At 38.9% G+C, this 17258-nt stretch overlaps 1 protein-coding gene across 7 annotated transcripts in view; it reads right to left on the minus strand.

Annotated features, from left to right (window-relative positions):
- EXOC6 (exocyst complex component 6) overlaps nt 1-17010 on the minus strand; it is a 207577-nt gene extending 190567 nt beyond the window's left edge. For 5 of the 7 annotated variants that reach the window (XM_043986532.1, XM_043986531.1, XM_043986530.1 and 2 more), the window contains exon 1: nt 16845-17010. In XM_043986532.1, coding sequence (XP_043842467.1) covers nt 16845-16945 — 101 coding nt within the window. In that variant the 5' untranslated portion in view covers nt 16946-17010. Of the gene's footprint in view, nt 1-16704; nt 16801-16844 lie in introns of those variants that run through there. The other 2 variants (XM_043986533.1, XM_043986535.1) reach the window with 2 other exon arrangements.
- Nucleotides 17011-17258: the final 248 nt, after the last annotated feature.

A 17258-nucleotide genomic window follows, 5' to 3' on the forward strand; every position in this document is an offset into this window, starting at 1 on the left:
GAAATACTGTTTTCGTTATTTTGAGTTTGAAATGCCTAATGCCTATGGTACATCTAGGTAGAGATTTCCAAAAAAGCCACTGTTAATGGAAGATAGAGTAGGGATACATATATAGATTTAAGAGTCTTCTGTAGAGAGATAATGATTAAGCCAATGGAAACTGATTAGAAGCACTGAGAAAGTATAAAGAGAAAAGAAAAAGATCCAGGAAAGAATCCCTGGGTACATCCATATGTAGAAGGTGGAACTTGATAATCCCATAAAATAAAGTGTTTAGACAAATAGGAGAAGTAAGAGAAAGCAGAGAGAAAAATATGCAGAAGGGGGTAGTCACCAAAAACCACAAAAAAGGTCCAAGGATGAAGACTGAGAAAGAAAAAAACAAAAACAAAAAAACATTAGATTTAAGAGATCACTGGTAACCTTGGAGAAAAGTTTCAGTTGAGCAATGAAGTCAAAAGCCAGATTTCAAGGGATTGAAAAGTGAGTGAGAAATGAGAAAGGGAATGCAGTGAGGTAGGAAGCTTTTTCTAAAAGTATCACTATGAAAAGGAGGAGAAATAACAGATAAGAACGTCTGGAGATGACATGGTCAAATAAAGGTTAAGGGCAAGGGAGATTTAGACAAGCTTATAGGTAGAAAAGAACCCTGGGGATAAGCAAAGGTTAACCATGGAAGAAAGATAAGAAATAACTGAAGGAACAAGGAGCCAGAGAAGACAGGAAAGCAAGAGGACTAAGCACAATTGAGGAATAAGCCTTGACAAGGACATGTGTCACCTCTTTTCCTGAGACTAGAACAAAAGATACAGGCATTTAGAGGGGGAGGTGATATTGAAGGAATATGAGATGTAGACTCAGGGGAAAGACGGAGCTCAGGATGAATAACCTCAATTTTTTTCAATTAACTATATTGCAAAGTCCCTCACTAAGGGGCAGGAAAGTGGGATGGTAGAGGGAGTTGAAGTAAAGAAAAAAAGGTCTGGATCAAGTATAGGGAGTTCAACAAAGAATAAGTCAGCTAAGAATTACTGGAAAAACTAGAAAGTAGTCTGACAGAAATTAGACTCAGACCTACATCTTACATTCTTCCACAATAAATTCAAAATGAATACATGTCCCAAATATTAAAAATCATACCAGAAAGAAATTAGAAGAGAAAAAAATCAGATACTTTTCACACTTAAGGGTGGAAAATAAATTCTTAAGCAAACAAGGGATAGAAACAATTACAAAAGAAAAAAACAAATAATTTTTAATTATATGAAATTTAAAAGTGTACACACAAACAAAAATAATGTATCTAGAATAAGGAAAGCATTCAACTGGTAAAGAAAAAATTTGAACTAAAAATCTACGTAAAGAGTGTTATATACAAGATATATAGACAATGTGCAGAAATATTTAAAGCCAAAGACATTCAATGCTAATATAAAAGTAGTCAAAAGATAGGAACAAATATTTTCAAAAGAATGCAAATTCTTAAAATATATATATATAAATGCTCCAAATAACTAATATACACATCAAAATAACCCTGAAGTTATTAAAACTTATAATTTATCAGCGACCACTCATTAGATATTTTAGATAGTTTAGCTAGAATTTTAGCCTTAACATACCGAGAAAGTAGGCAAATGACAAAAGACAAGTTAGTCAATGTTAGAAGGGATGTGAAAAGAGGTACCTTTTGCAATGTTGGAGGAGCTGTGAGTTAAAACACCCATTCTGTAATGTAATTTGGAATTATATACAGAAAGTGGCTAAAATGTCCATCACTTTGACCCAGAAACTCCACAGCTATGCCTATCCCCTGCCAAGAATGTCACCGGCAAAAGGAAAAATCTCCAATGTACCAAAATATTCACAGCAGCACTTTTTATGGTAGCAAAGAACCAGAAACAAATTAGATGCCCACTGAGCAATAAATAGCCAAATTAATTGTGTCGAGTGAATGTAATGGAATATTACAGTACTAAAAGAAACAATGAGGGCGCAGCTAGGTGGCACAGTGGATACAGCAACAGCCCTGGAGTCAGGAGTACCTGAGTTCAAATCCGGCCTCAGACACTTAACACTTACTAGCTGTGTGACCCTGGGCAAGTCACTTAACCCCAATTGCCTCACTTAAAAAAAAAAAGAAACAATGAGGGGGCAGCTAGTGGTGAAGTGGATAAAGCACCAGCTCTGGATTCAGAAGGATCTGAGTTCAAATCCAGCCTCAGACACTTGACATTTACTAGCTGTGTGACCCTAGGCAAATCAATTAACCCTCACTGACCCACAAAAAAAAGAAAGAACAGAAAAAGAAACAATGAACATAAGTAATATAAAACAGAACCAAGAAAACAAGACATAATGACTATAACAATGTAAACAGAAAGAACCACCACCATGAAACAATAAAAACCGAATTTATGAAATTATAAAGAAGCAGCTTGTTCCCAAATGAAAGATATGACAGCTCTCCCCACTCATCTGCAGAAGTGGGGACCCAGGGATAAGGAATACTACATGTAAATCAGATATTTTTTTCAACATGTTAACTGGTTTTGCTTTTTTCTTCTTCCTCTTTTTAAAAATTCTTTCTTATAACAGAGAGCTCTCTAAGAGTCAATGGAGGGAAACAGGGCTTAATGTGAGTGATATAAAAACAAAAGAGGTAAATAAAAATCTATCTTTCTAAAGTCAGGAAGAGAAGAACAAAAGGATCGCCAAGTAGCAGTAAAGAATCCAGTTAAGATAAAGTAACAGAAATTTGTAATGAATCCAATATGATTATGTCACTTCATCTAACAGGGAGATAATCAAAATAATCCAATTTGGGAATTTTAAAAATGAGGAATAAAGTTATTTTGAAAGGGAATGTGGTTTAGTGAGTTGTTAGGGTGCTGGACTTAGAACGCAGGAAGTTATAAGTTCAAATCCCACATCTTCCATTTATTAGATGTTTATCCTTGGGCAATTTGTTTAACCTTTTCTCTAAGGTCCTCAGAAGGAAAAATGTAGAGAGCAGAAGATTCCTGTCAGAAAGTCAAATTTACCTGTATTAATTAAGCACTTAATATGTACTGTGCTAAGCAATGGGGATATAAGAAAGGCAAAATCAGTGCCTGCCCTCACAGAACTCAGTCCAATAGAAGAAACAACATGCAAACAATTATATAAAAAAGATAGATAAGATAAATTGGAGGTAATCTCAGAGGAAGGAGACTAGAGAAAAGGCACTAGAATTATGGAAAGCCAAGAAAGGCTTCTTGAAGAAGGTAGAATTTTAATTGAGACCTGAAGGAAGCCAGGAGAAGGAGATAATTTCAGGCACAGAGGATATCAGTGAAAAGGCCTGGAATCAGGAGATGTCATCTTGAGTGAGGACTAGCAAAAAGCCCAGTGTCACTGAATAGAAGAGTACATGGAGAAGGATTAAGTTGTAAGAAAACTGGAAAGGCAAGAAAGTCCCAGGTACTGAAGAACTTTAAGAAGAGGTATATACTGAAAAAAGGTCATTATAGTTGTCAATGAGGAAAACTTTAGTAACTTTGGAGAACACAGTTTCAGAAGCCAGGGAATAGAAACCTGATAACAAATGACAAGAAGTGAGTAAAAAGAAATAAGAGATAATAAGTATCAGTAGCTTTTTCTAGGAATTTGACAGAGGGGCTTTCTACTTCTGTTAAAAAAAAGGTCTTCAGTTAATTTTTTAAAACTGTAGAAGGAGGAGGGTTAGCAGTACCAAAACTTAAACTGTATTACATGGAATTTATCAAAACTATCTGAGACCAGCTAAGAAACTGAAAGGTAGATCAGTGGAACAGAGAAAGTATACAATGTAGTAACCTTGTGTTTAACAAAAGTAAAGAAGTAGGGGCAGCTAGGTGGCACAGTGGTTAAAGCACTGGCCCTGGATTCAGGAGGACCTGAGTTCAAATCCAGCCTCAGACACTTGACACTTACTAGCTGTGTGACCCTGGACAAGTCACTTAACCCGAATTGCCTCACCAAATTTAAAAAAAAAAAGTAAAGACATAAACTTTGGGGATGAAAATATCTATTTGGTAAAAATTGTTGGGAAAACTGGAAATCAGTCTGGCAGAAATGAAAACTCAAGGCCACTTGTCTTTGTTACTGTGTAAATAAAGAGGAACACAATGACTATTGGGTTGTCTATATAACCTAAAATTTCTAGTTTCTCCTGCATTTCTGGATGAAACATTATATTTAATTTTGGGGTTTTTTAAAATGTATAACAAATAAAAAATACAATATGACATAATGAATACACAGCTACCCTCAAAATAAGGAAGACCTGAGTTGAAATCTCATCTCTGATACATATTGGCTATGACTCTGAACAAGTGACTCTTTGTGCCATAGTGGCCCAACTCTGTAGCAAATCCTTCATTTGGAACTCCATACTAATGAAATTACAGTAATGGTAAAAACAAAAAGGAAATAGGGCAGCTAAGTGGTGCAGTAGATAGCGCACCGGCCCTGGATTCAGGAGGACCTGAGTTCAAATCCAGCCTCAGACACTTGACACTAGCTGTGTGACCCTGGGCAAGTCACTTAACCCCAATTGCCTCACAAAATAAAAAAAGAAAGAAAGAAAAGAAAAAAGGAAATAATAATTAAAATAATCAGACATTTAAAAAATCATGGCGTGCATACCCTTTGACCCAGCAATTCCACTTTTAGGTCTTTTGCCCAAAGAAATCATGGAAGGGGGAAAGGGACCCACATGTACAAAAATATTTATAGCTGCTCTTTACGTGGTAGCAAGGAATTGGAAGTTGAGGGAGTGCCCATCAATTGGGGAATGGCTGGACAAGTTGTGGTATATGAATACAATGGAATACTATTGTGATGTAAGAAATGATGAGCAGGAAGAATTCAGAGAAACCTGGAGGGTCTTACGTGAGCTGATGATGAGTGAGATGAGCAGAACCAGAAGAACATTGTACACAGTATCATCAACATTGAGTGTTGACCTACTGTGATGGACTATATTCTTCTCACCAATGCAATGGTACAGAAGAGTTCCAGGGAACTCATGATAGAAGAGGATCTCCAAATCCAAGAAAAAAAAAAGAAAGAACTGTGGAGTATAGATGCTGATTGAACAATATTATTTCTTTTATTTTGGGTGCTGTTGTTTCTTTTTTTCTATTTTGAGGTTTTGCATCACTGCTCTGATTTTTTCTCTTGTAACAGGATTAATGCAGAAATAGGATTAATGTTATTATGTGTATATATATGTGTGTGTATGTATCTATATCTATATGTATATGTATAGAGATATATAGACATAACCTATATCAGATTACCTGCTGTCTAGGGGAGGGGGGAGGGAGGGGAGGGAGGGAGAAAAATCTGAAATTGTAAAGCTTGTATAAACAAAAGTTGAGAACTATCTTTACATGTAACGGAAAAAATAAAATACCTTATACAGAAAAAAAATCATGGAGATGCATTATATTAAAATAATTATACTTTTTGCTGTTAGAGAAAATGCTTAAGATAACAATCGTGCATCTCTAAAATAAATTGAATGAATGAATGAAGAAAGCAATTTAATGGGAGATATTCTAATTCAGTGTAACAAAAAATGACACCCAAATATTCATGAGTATACTCCTGTACTGGACTTGATTCCCGTTCCAAACATTTAAGAAGTATATCAATACCTGACTTATTTAGAATCATTAGTAAAGGTATTCCATCTGAGGAGAAAAATAACAAATTCACCCCTTTAAAGAGTCAAAACTTGTTGTGACAATTTTATAAAAATCTTGCTAAAATATTACAGATGTTTATCAAAGGAACAAATTAGAAGAGTGCTGAGCTGATATCTCAGGCACCTCAATTATAGGTGCACTCTGATCATAGTTGCTTAATCTGCAAAAATGTCTTACAAACCAAATATGACAGATTCAGAAATTCAATAAGAAATTCGATGTGAAAATGACAGAAACACAAAGATAAAACCCCACTACCTGCAAAAGAAACAAATAAATAGAAGCAGATGAATTGCAATGAAGTCTGCCCTGCTGAAGTGCACTGTATATTCCACAAATACTGCCTTCTTTTTCACTTTTTTTAGCTGTTTAATTTTGTATGATGCAAAGAGACTAGATAAAAGTTTAAATGACTGACTGCACTGTCCGTTTTAGTATCAGAAGGCTGAACTATAGGACCTTTCCATCTGCATATCTGGCTAGTTTGGTTGGCATACAAAGAGCTTGCATGTTCATGAAAGAAGAACTTGGAGGGAATCCCAGTAAATCTAGTTAACAGGGTAAAATGCAAAGCTATACCAAAATCCTGAAAAGTTGTAAAATATAAAATGAATATCATTTTTGTTCAAATAATTTTAATTATCTGAATGCACAATTTTTAACATGCAAATAAAGTTTTAAACCTTGGGGAAAATAAGCAAATTAATATTGCAGCATGTTCAAGCACTTTCAGTAAAGTCAAGGATTCTTTGAGAGAAGATCATTGGGGAAGGACTATTTGACAAAAACTGGTGAGAAAATAGAATAGCATTCTCAGTAGAAAGTAGGCTTAGAAAATATCTCATACCAATGTCACAATAAGCTCCAAATGCATACTTGACCTAGACATAAGTTAAACCAAAAACAAATTAGAGGAGTAGGGAAGAAGATATTTTTCACAAATATGGACAGGGAAACAGTTACGGACCAAAAAAAGGGATAGGGAGAATAATAGAAAATAAAATGGACAATCTTAATTATACAAAATTGAAAAGTTCTTGCACAAACAAAATCAATATAGTTAAAATTAGGAAGGAAACTGGTAAATTTAGAGAAAATCCTTGCAGTAAATTTACCTGATAGGAGTATGATAACTAAGCTATACAGCTAATTGATAGGCATATACAAGAACAAGAGCCATTCCCCAAAAGATGAATGAATAGCCAAAGGATATGAACAGGCAGTCTCCAAAGAATAAATGCAAGCTAACAATATGAAAAAATACTTCAAATAACTTATGATAAGAGATGCAAATTAAAATAATTCAAAAGATCTACTTCATATCCATCAAACTGACAAAGATGATAAAAAAAGGAAAATGACAATTTTGGGTGGACAGGCACCCTGATGCACTCTTGGGAGAGTTATGAACTTATCCAAGTATTCTAAAAAGGAATTTTGGAACTACTAAAAAAAATCATTAAATTGTGATTACTAGCAGTACTACACTACTAATCATACAAACCACTGAAACCAAACCATTGAGGTAGTCATATGCCAAAAACAAAAGCAAAACAAACAAACAAAAAACCTATAACAGCAATTTTTACTGCACCAAACGATCAGCAACAAAGTAGGTCCCACACCACCTGGGTGAAAGCTGAACAAATTATGGTAAGTGAATGTTAATAGGATATTATCGTGTGGTAGGAAATGACAAAAAAGGATGGATTCCAAGAAATTTGAGAAGACTCATATAAACTGATTGTGAAGCAAGTAAAACCAAGAAAACAACCTATACGATGATTACAATATTATAAAGGAAAACCCTAAAAGCCTTAAAAACTATAATGCAATGGCCACCCACAAAGTAATGCTAAAAAAAAGAGATGCCAAACCACAAAGTGATGACAAATCAGATAGTGGTACCAAAAGAAAGAGCATCAAAGAAACAGTTAAAAATACTCAAAAAGTTTTAAAAAGCAGAAGATGTATATAAGCAAGGTAGTGCTGGAACTGTCACATTTAATTTAACATATCCTTTTTTTAAAAAAGTAATCTATAAATAACAGAGATTTAGGATTTCACATATAATCTTTTTCTCTCCTTTGTTTATGGAAATGCTCATGTCTTTATTTCTACCAAGTTCATAATGAAAAAGAAAATTATATATATATATATATATGTATGTATGTGTATATATACATGTGTGTGTGTATATATATCCACCTATTTTCAAGAATATGCTAAACATGCTCTCATTATGGGAACATGGCCACAGCCCCACAAGAGCTGATGATGCTGCCCATTCAGTGGATGCAACATTAAGAGCTGGATGCAGTGAACCAAATACTAGTAAAATTTGAACTTCCTATGTTAATCTGACTCCACCCAAATTCTTTCCTTTTAAATTAGTATAGTGTTGGCCTAGACCCTTTTGAGAGACATTACTCCCTCTGTCAATTGCCCTAGAACCAGCCCTAGAAAATCCTTGACCCCAGAGAAAATAGAAAACAGGTCATTCCTAATCAATCAACATGAATTTATAAAGCACTTACTATGTGCCAGGTATTGTGCTAAGTCCCTAAGGGTACAGAGAAAAGGCAAAAACCATTCCCTTCCCTCAAGGAGTTTATATTCTTTTTTTTTTTTTTTTTAGTGAGGCAATTGGGGCCAAGTGACTTGCCCAGGGTCACACAGCTAGTGAATGTCAAGTGTCTGAAGTCGGATTTGAACTCGTACTCCCGACTCCAGGGCTGTGTGCAGTAGATATAAGGTAACCTCAGAGGGGAAGGCACCAGCAGTTGGAAAAATCAGGAAAGGCTTCTTGCAGTACTGAAGGAACTTCGGGATTCTAAGAGGTAGAAGTGAGTAGGAAAAGCATTCTAGGCATGAGGGATAGTCTACGCAGAAGCTGAGAAATGTAGTACCATGTGTGAGGAATACCAGGTAGGCCAGTAAGGCTAGCCTATAGAGTGTGTAGAGGAGAATAATGTGTAAGAAGACTGAAAAGGTAGGAAGTGATTAAGTTGCAAAGAACTTCAAATGCTAAAATGAAGAATTTATATTTAACTGTAGAGGTAACAAGGAGCTCCTAAAATGTATAGAGTAGATCTATGCCTTAGGAAAATTACTTTGATAGGATAGATTAGAAAGAAGTGAGACTAGAGGCAGGAAGCCCAATTAGGAGACTACTGCAATAGAAGGTATGAGAAGTGATGGTGGCTATGTGAGTGGAGAGAAGGGGACAAACAAAAGCTATGGCAACTGATTGGAAATGTGGTATGATTGTAAGTAAGAAGATCAAGATGATATCAAGGTTACAAACTTCAGTGACTGGAAGAATGGTGGTACCCTTGATAGAAAGGTGAGTTTAAGGGTAAAAATGAATTCTATTTTGCATATACTGAGTTTGAGATGCATGGATGACATCCAATTCAAAATGTTCAATAGGAAGTTCCTGATTCAGGAATGAAGTTAAGGAGAGGCTAGGGCTGGATATATAGATGTCATCCACATAGAGATGAAAACGAGACCCATGGAAGGAAATAAACTCACCAAGTGAAAGAAAAGAAATGAGGGGGGGCAGCTAGATGGTGCAGTGGATAGAGCACCGGCCCTGGAATCAGGAGTACCTGAGTTCAAATCCGGCCTCAGACACTTAACACTTACTAGCTGTGTGACCCTGGGCAAGTCACTTAACCCCAATTGCCTCACTAAAAAAAAAAAAAAGAAAAAGAAATGAGGGCCTAGGACAGAATTTTGGGGGAACACTTGCAGTTACTAAATGTGGCATGAATGAAGATACAGCATGGTAAACCAAGGAGTTGTTGAATAGGTAAGAGAAGAACCAAGAGAGCAATGACATGAAAACCCAGAGAGAAGAAAATGGTCAACTGTCTCAAAAGTTGCAGAGAGGTCAAGAATGATAAGAACTGAGAAAAGCCATAAAATCTGGCAATAAAAATAATTATTCCCAACTGATAGTCACACAGTTTTCAGATAAAATGATCAAAGCTATGTATAATCTTATGAAAAAAAATGCTTTAAATTAATATTGATTAAAGAAGTACAAATTAAAACAACTAATACCTATCAGATTAGCTAACATGACAAGGAAAATGACATGCTGGAGAGGTTGTGGGAAAATAGGTACACTAATGCACTATAGGTAGAGCTATGAACTAGTTCAACCATTCTAAAGAATAATTTGTAACTAGGCCCAAAGGGCCATAAAACTGTGCATACCCTGCAATACCACTAGTCAGTCTGTATCTCAATAAGATTGTGAGAAATGATTATTAATAACTGATATGGGGCAGCTAGGTGGCGCAGTGGATAGAGCACCAGCCCTGGAGTCAGGAGGACCTGAGTTCAAATCCAGCCTCAGACACTTAACACTTACTAGCTGTGTGACCCTGGGCAAGTCACTTAAGCCCAACTGCCTCACTAAAAAATACAAAAAACAAACAAACCAAAAAAACTGATATCAGGGGCAGCTAGGTGGCGCAGTGGATAGAGTACCGGCCCTGGAATCAGGAGTACCTGAGTTCAAATCCGGCCTCAGACACTTAACACTTACTAGCTGTGTGACCTGCGCAAGTCACTTAACCCCAATTGCCCCACAAAAAAAAAAAAAACCCAAAAAACAAATAACTGATATCTCAGGGAGATCCAGAGCTTCCCCCTTCTTCCAAAGCCCTGACTTTTAAAAGTCCAGCCTCTCCTGGAAAATAAGACTGCATTAAATCTCCATCTTGGTCAGATCCATCCCAAGCTTGCAAGGTATCAAAAGTGAGGAAGCTCATTATATTCTACTCAAACTTGGGTGGAGGCGGATCCATTTATCTAGATAGCCAAAGGCTTCCCTGTCTGGGGCAGGGTTCACTTGCCACCTATGCCCCACCACCCCACCTCAACCAATTGAAGAGGACATTCTTTGAATTGATAGGCCAAGGCTGGAGATAATCATTCTGTGTAGGAGTCAATTCTTGGCCCCATGGACTACCTACTGTTTCAAGGGTATATAAGCTTTATGCCCCACCACCATGATGGTCTTTGGTCTGAGGGAGAGATGACCAATGACCATGCTTTTATTAATAACCTGCTGGCCTTATTAATAAATTACCCAGAAACTATGTCTTTCAAGTTTTTAATTGTCACATGATGAAAGAAAAAGGAAGAGGACCTGTATATACAAAAATACTGACAGGAGCTCTATTCATGGTGACAAAAAATTGGAAGAGCAGCTAGGTGCCACAATGGATAGAGTGTTGAACCTAGAGTTAAAAAGACTCATCTTCCTGAGTTCAAATCTGACCTCAGACACTAACTAGGTATGTCATCCTGGAAAAAGCACTTAACCCCATTTTCCTCAGTTTCCTTATCTGTAAAATGAGCTAGGGAAGGAAATGGCAAACCATTCCAGCATCTTTGCCAAGAAAACCCCAAATGGGGTCATAAAGAGTTGGATATAACTAAAAACAACCAACGAATTGGAAACTGAGGAGATAACCAACAATTGAGAAATGGCTAAACAAGTTATAGTATGTGAATGTGATGGAATACTATTGTGCTTTAAAAAATGATGAAGGGAAAAAAAAATTGATGAAGGGGAGGCAGCTAGGTGGCGCAGTGGATAAAGCACCGGCCCTAGATTCAGGAGGTCCTGAGTTCAAATCCCGCCTCAGACACTTGACACTTACTAGCTGTGTGACCCTGGGCAAGTCACTTAACCCCAATTGCCTCACACACAAAAAAAAGTAAAATTGGGGGGAACTAGGTGGTGCAGTAGATAAAGTGTCAGCCCTGGATTCAGAAGACCTGAGTTCAAATCAAATTATCATAACTGTAAAAAAAATTTACCCCAGGTTTCTCTGATAAAGTCCTTATTTCTGAAATATATATAGAACTGAGTTAAATTTATAAAAATAAGAACCATTCTCCAATTGATGAATGGCCAAAAGATATGATCAGGCAATTTTCAGGTGAAGTAATTAAAGCTATCTATAGTTAGACCAAAAAAATGCTCTAAATCACGATTGAGTAGAGAAATACAAATTAAAATACTTCTTAGATACCACCCCACACCTACCAGATTGGCTAAAATGACAAATGTTGGAGGGGATGTAGAAAAATTGAGACACTAATGTATTATCAGTGGAGTTGTGAACTGATTCAACCATTTTGGAGAGCAATTTGGAACTATGCCCAAGAGGCTATAACGTCACACCCTTTGACCCAGCAATACTGCTACCAGGTGTGTATCCCAAAGAGAGGGAAACAAAAAAAAGGGTGAAGGACCTATATGTACAAAAATATTTATAGTAGCTCTTTTTATGGTGGCAGAGAACTGGAAATTATGGGGACATCAATCAACTGGGGAATGTCTGAACAAGTTGTGGTTTTTTATTTTAATGAAATACTATTGTACTATAAGAAAGGGTGAGTAGAATGCTCTCAGAAAAACCTAGGAAGACTGACATGAACTAATGCAAAGTGAAATTAGCAGAACCAGGTAAACACTGTACATAGTAACAGCAATGTTTTATGATGATCAACTGCAAATGACTTAGCTATTCTCAGCAATACAATGATCCAAGACAATTCCAAAACACTTAAGATGAAAAATGCTATCCACCTCAAGAGAAAGAACTGATGGAGTCTGATTGAAGATTGAGGCATACTTTTTCTTACTTTATTTTCTTGGGGGGGGGGGGGTTGTCTCTGTTTCCTTTTACAACATGTCTAATATGAAGATATGTTTTGCATGACTGCACAAGTATAACCTATATCAAATTGCTCACCTTCTCAATGAAGGTAGAACAGAGGGAGGGAGAGTATTTGGAACTCAAAATTTTTAAAAAACAAATGTTAAGGGGCAGCTAGGTGGCGCAGTGGATAGAGCACCAGCCCTGGAGTCAGGAGGACCTGAGTTCAAATCCAGCCTCAGACACTTAACACTTACTAGCTGTGTGACCCTGGGCAAGTCACTTAACCCCAAATGCCTCACTTAAAAAATAAATAAATTAAATTTTAAAATTAAAAAAATTTAATAAATGTTAAGGGGACAGCTAGGTGGCGCTGTGGATAAAGCACAGGCTTTGGATTCAAGAGGACCAGAAGTCAAATCCAGCCTCAGACACTTGACACTTACTAGCTGTGTGAACAAATGTTAAAACTTGTTTTTACATGTAATTGGGAGAAAAGTAAAATATTAATTATTTTAAATGATGAAACAATGATCTCAGAAAATCCTGGGAAGACATAACATAAAATAATGCGAAATGAGCAGAACCAAAAGAACAATTCACACAGTAACAGCAATATAGTGAAGATAATCAACTGTGTAAGACTTAGTAACTCTAATCAATACAATAATCTACTATGATTCAAAAGGACTCATGATGATTACAAATGCTATCTACCTCCAGATAGAGACCTGATGAATTCAGAGATTCATTTTATTGAAGCATATTTTTCCCTCTCTTTATTTTTCTTGTTGGTTTTTTTTTTCCCAGAAAACGGTCAACATGGAAATATTTTGTATGACTTCATATGTATAATGGGTATCATATTGCTTGCCTTCTCAATGGATAGGAAAGGACTGGAGAGGAGAGAATTTGAAACTAATTTTTTTTTTTAACTAAAGAGTTAATTAGTAACTTTGGAGAGAGCAGTTTCAGTTAAGTAAGAAAGGTGGAAGCCAGACTGCAGAGGGTTTACAAGACAGTAAAAAGAGTTTAAATGGAGGCACTAGGCTGCAGAGAGAGGGTTTCCAAGAAAGTGAGAGGTGTATAATGGAGGCACCAAGTATAGATGGTTTTTCCAAGGAATTTACCTGAGAAGGGGAGGAGGTATATTGAAAGGTAGCAAGCAGGGATATTAGGATTGGTGAAGGATTTTTGAGGATAGGAAGAGACCTGGACAAAGTCAGCAAAGAGAGAAACTGAATATTAGGGAAAGAAAGGTAGGATAATGGGGGCTATCTGCTGGGAAAGGTCATGGGTTCACTGGTCCAGTGGGCTAGAAAGAGGAGAATTCAGTTCAGGCCCAGAAAAACTTAACCTTCCTATGAAACAATCCAAATCCTCTCAAGAGAACTCAAAAATATTTTGCCTGGGATACCTCTGGAAATAAGGATTTTGTGAGGCCAATATAGTCACAGAAGATACCACTATGCAAAGAAGCTCCCTACATGGAGACCACCATCCAAAAAAAAAATTAAGTGTATTCCCTGATTTTAATTCATCGTTTGAAAAAGCCCTTTAATCATCCACTTCCTGATTACTTACTTTCTATTCCTAGGCCTGGGTAGAAACCCAAACTCCAGCAAAAGCCCTCCTAATTCCCAGGCCTTGATGCTGACAAATTGATGGCTTTATCTTCCACTCTTCTCTTAGCTCTTTGACCTGACTACCTCGAGTTCTTATTGCATAAGAACTCCTCAGAAGTATCCCAGCTAATCAGAATACTACCCAACCACTTCTAAAATCTCTTGAGAACACACCAATTCATACTTAATTGACTCCATGTGATAACAGAAAGTTTCAACAGCAAAGGGTAGTTATAAGATAACTAAGTAATGAAAAGATGAGAGTTGTTTAAAGAAAAGAATAATAGATAGTACAGGAAATGAACAAAGTCCCAAAGAACTAGTATTCTAGAGCTAATGAGGATGTCTGGGGAAAATGGATTAAGGTTAACTAGGAAATGAACATGAGGCACTAACAAAGTGTATCAACATAAACCAAACACAGGAGAAAAGGGAGGAAGAAAGCTAGACTTAAAAAAAAAAAATGACTGTCTTAAACACTGACTAGAATGAGGGATGTATAATTGTAGTTAACTGTACCTATATGTATATGTATTGGAGGAGAGTTGTGAGAGGGAAATAAGTTGGTAAATAAGCAATGAACTGTCCAGTCCTAATCTCTCTCCTGCAACCTAATTTTGCCAAATTACTAATTGCCTACTGGACATCTCTAGCTGGATGTCCCATAGGCATGCCTAAGATAGACAGATCTCTTTTTTCTTCTCAAATCTATCTCTCCTCCAGACTTCCTCATTTCTAATGATGGCACACAATCATTAGAATCACTCAGGTTTGCAACTTTGGGATCATTCTTGATTCTTTCCTTTCCCTAACCACCCACATCTAATCAGTTACCGAAACCCTATCCTAACTTGATAACACCTCTTTTATCTTTCCATTGATATACCCTAATTCAAGTCCTTTCCTCAAAGTACTCTAATTGCATCCTGATTGATTCATCTGCTTTCCATTTCTTCTCTCTCAAGCCATCCAAATGTCATTTGAGCCAGAGATCCCACTTACTAGGCATATATCCTGAAAAAAAAATCAAAGATAGAAAGAAAATATTCATAACAAGTGAGAGAGAAATCTTGAGCTGGGAGGTGCAGGTGGGGGAGGGGCACAGGCTCCTTGGAGCTTAGAACCACCACAGCACACAAAGGTCTGCTGGCTGGTTAATTAGCAAGTTGGCTTGAGGTTGTCTTTGGACCAGAGAACAGAGCAGGCAAGAGAAAAACCTGCCCTCCCTCAAACCCAAACAGCTGGGACCCTCTGAAGCTTGGGACGGTGTAGCTTGGATGTAGGGCCCCACTCTAAGAGGGAGTTAAAAGTCAAGTAAAAAAACGGCAAGATAAGCAAGCAAAGAAAGTTGAGAACATAACAAATGAGAGAAAAGAACAGAAAGGAAACGGAAAGGAAAGTTGATTCCTATGGGATGATGAACAGATTAAAAAAATTTGCGGTACCTTAGTGCAGTGGATTGTTACTGCTCTGTAAAAAGAGCATGAGGGTGGCAGCTAGGTGGATAAAGCACTGGACCTGTATTCAGGAGGATCTGAATTCAAATCTGACCTCAGGCACTTGATACTACCTGTGTGACCCTGGACAAGTCACTTAACTCTCCTTGCCCCTCACAAAAAAGAAAGGATTCTGAGAAGCAAAAGGTTTTTATGAACAGATGCTGCTAAGTGAAGTAAGCAGAACCAGTAAAAAAAATAATCGAACTAACAATAAAGTAAATACAAATAACAAAAACAGGAAACTGAATGCAGTACGATGACAGCAATCAAGCTTGGCCCTAGAGGAGAGTTGAGAAAATATCACTTCCTCCTTTTTTTGAAGGGTGGGGGGAATGAATGGAGATATGGAATGAATGAAACATTAATTAAGTGCTTGCAGTGCGCAAAACCCTCTGCTAAGCACCAAACACATAAACAAAAGACAGTCCCTATGGATGCAGAAAATTGCATATGTTGTCAGGTACCGTAGATATGTTCGTTAATTTTGTTAGACTGCTCCCCCCCTTTCAATCTTTATAACAATGGATGCCATGGGGAAGGAAGACATATTACCAGAAATAAAGATGACTCTTTTAAAAAGTCAATAAAACAACTGTTAAGTATTGGTGGCTTTTACCCAAACTGGTAGCTGTATGGAAAACATCATGCCTCTTTTATTTTAAATTAAATAAATTAAAATTCCAATTTAGTGGCCCACCAGTGATGCCCTGCTGTGTGCATGCACAAAATACCAATGCGCCGTCTACACAGCACCTCGCTGATCAATTTCAGCTCCTCTCCCCTCCCGCTCCAGTCTACACCGGCTCAGGGCGAGAACAGTAGCGAATGTCAGTGGTCCAGCCCCATCCCGGCACCTCGCTCACGCCGGAGGATCGCACAGAACCTTCTCCCCCCCCCCCCCGTGGGGAGCACCCGGCAGGGCTGCTGTCTCCAGCGGGTGCCTCGGCCCCCCGCCGCGATCCCTCCCAGCGGGAGCGCACAGGGAGGGGGAGGAAGGGCCCAAGTGTCAAAGCCGCCGACGCCGCCGGCCCCTCCTCCCGGAGAGTCCGGTGACAGCTCGGGCCCCTGCTTGCGTCCGGCCGAGCCAGCAGGTGCAGGCGCCCAGCCCGGCGGCCCGCCCACTGAGCCCCGCGTCCCCGGCCGGCCCCCGTGTCACCTGTCAGGGCCGTGCTTCCTCCGCACGCAGCCCCCTCCCTCGGCGGCGGCGGGAATCTGGGGGAGCCAGAGGAGATGGCCGCCGCCCCGGGTCCGGGGCCCTTGGAGATCAGGGAAGACTAGGAAGCCGCGCGGATTTACCGAAGGGTGGGCCCCACGCAGGCGGTGTCGGTGCTCTGGATCTCCTGAAGGATCCGCTCGTGTTCGGGGACGGCCGCCAGGCCCTCACCGCCCTCCGCCATCTTGGACTGAGGCAGAGCCAACAGCCGCGGCGGCGCGAGAGCCGGAGAGCCGCGAGCTCGGGAGCGGGCGGGGCCCGCGGGGGAGGGGGGGGACGCAGGGGAGCGGCGCGCGGGGGCGGGAGGAGCGCGAGCGCTCGGCTCCTACCCCTCCCACCCCGGCCCCCCTCCCACATCGCCCCCTCCCGGCCTTCCCACGTGGCAAAGGGCCCGTCTGGACCTAGCCGGCGGATGGGTCAGGTGGCGGCCGTTTTTGGCCTCGATGAAGCAGCGGGAGTCACCTAGGTGACTGCAGTGTGCTGCTAGTGACGTATCC

This window comes from Dromiciops gliroides, chromosome 2 (assembly GCF_019393635.1).
Source record: "Dromiciops gliroides isolate mDroGli1 chromosome 2, mDroGli1.pri, whole genome shotgun sequence".
Taxonomy (NCBI): Eukaryota; Metazoa; Chordata; class Mammalia; order Microbiotheria; family Microbiotheriidae; genus Dromiciops; species Dromiciops gliroides.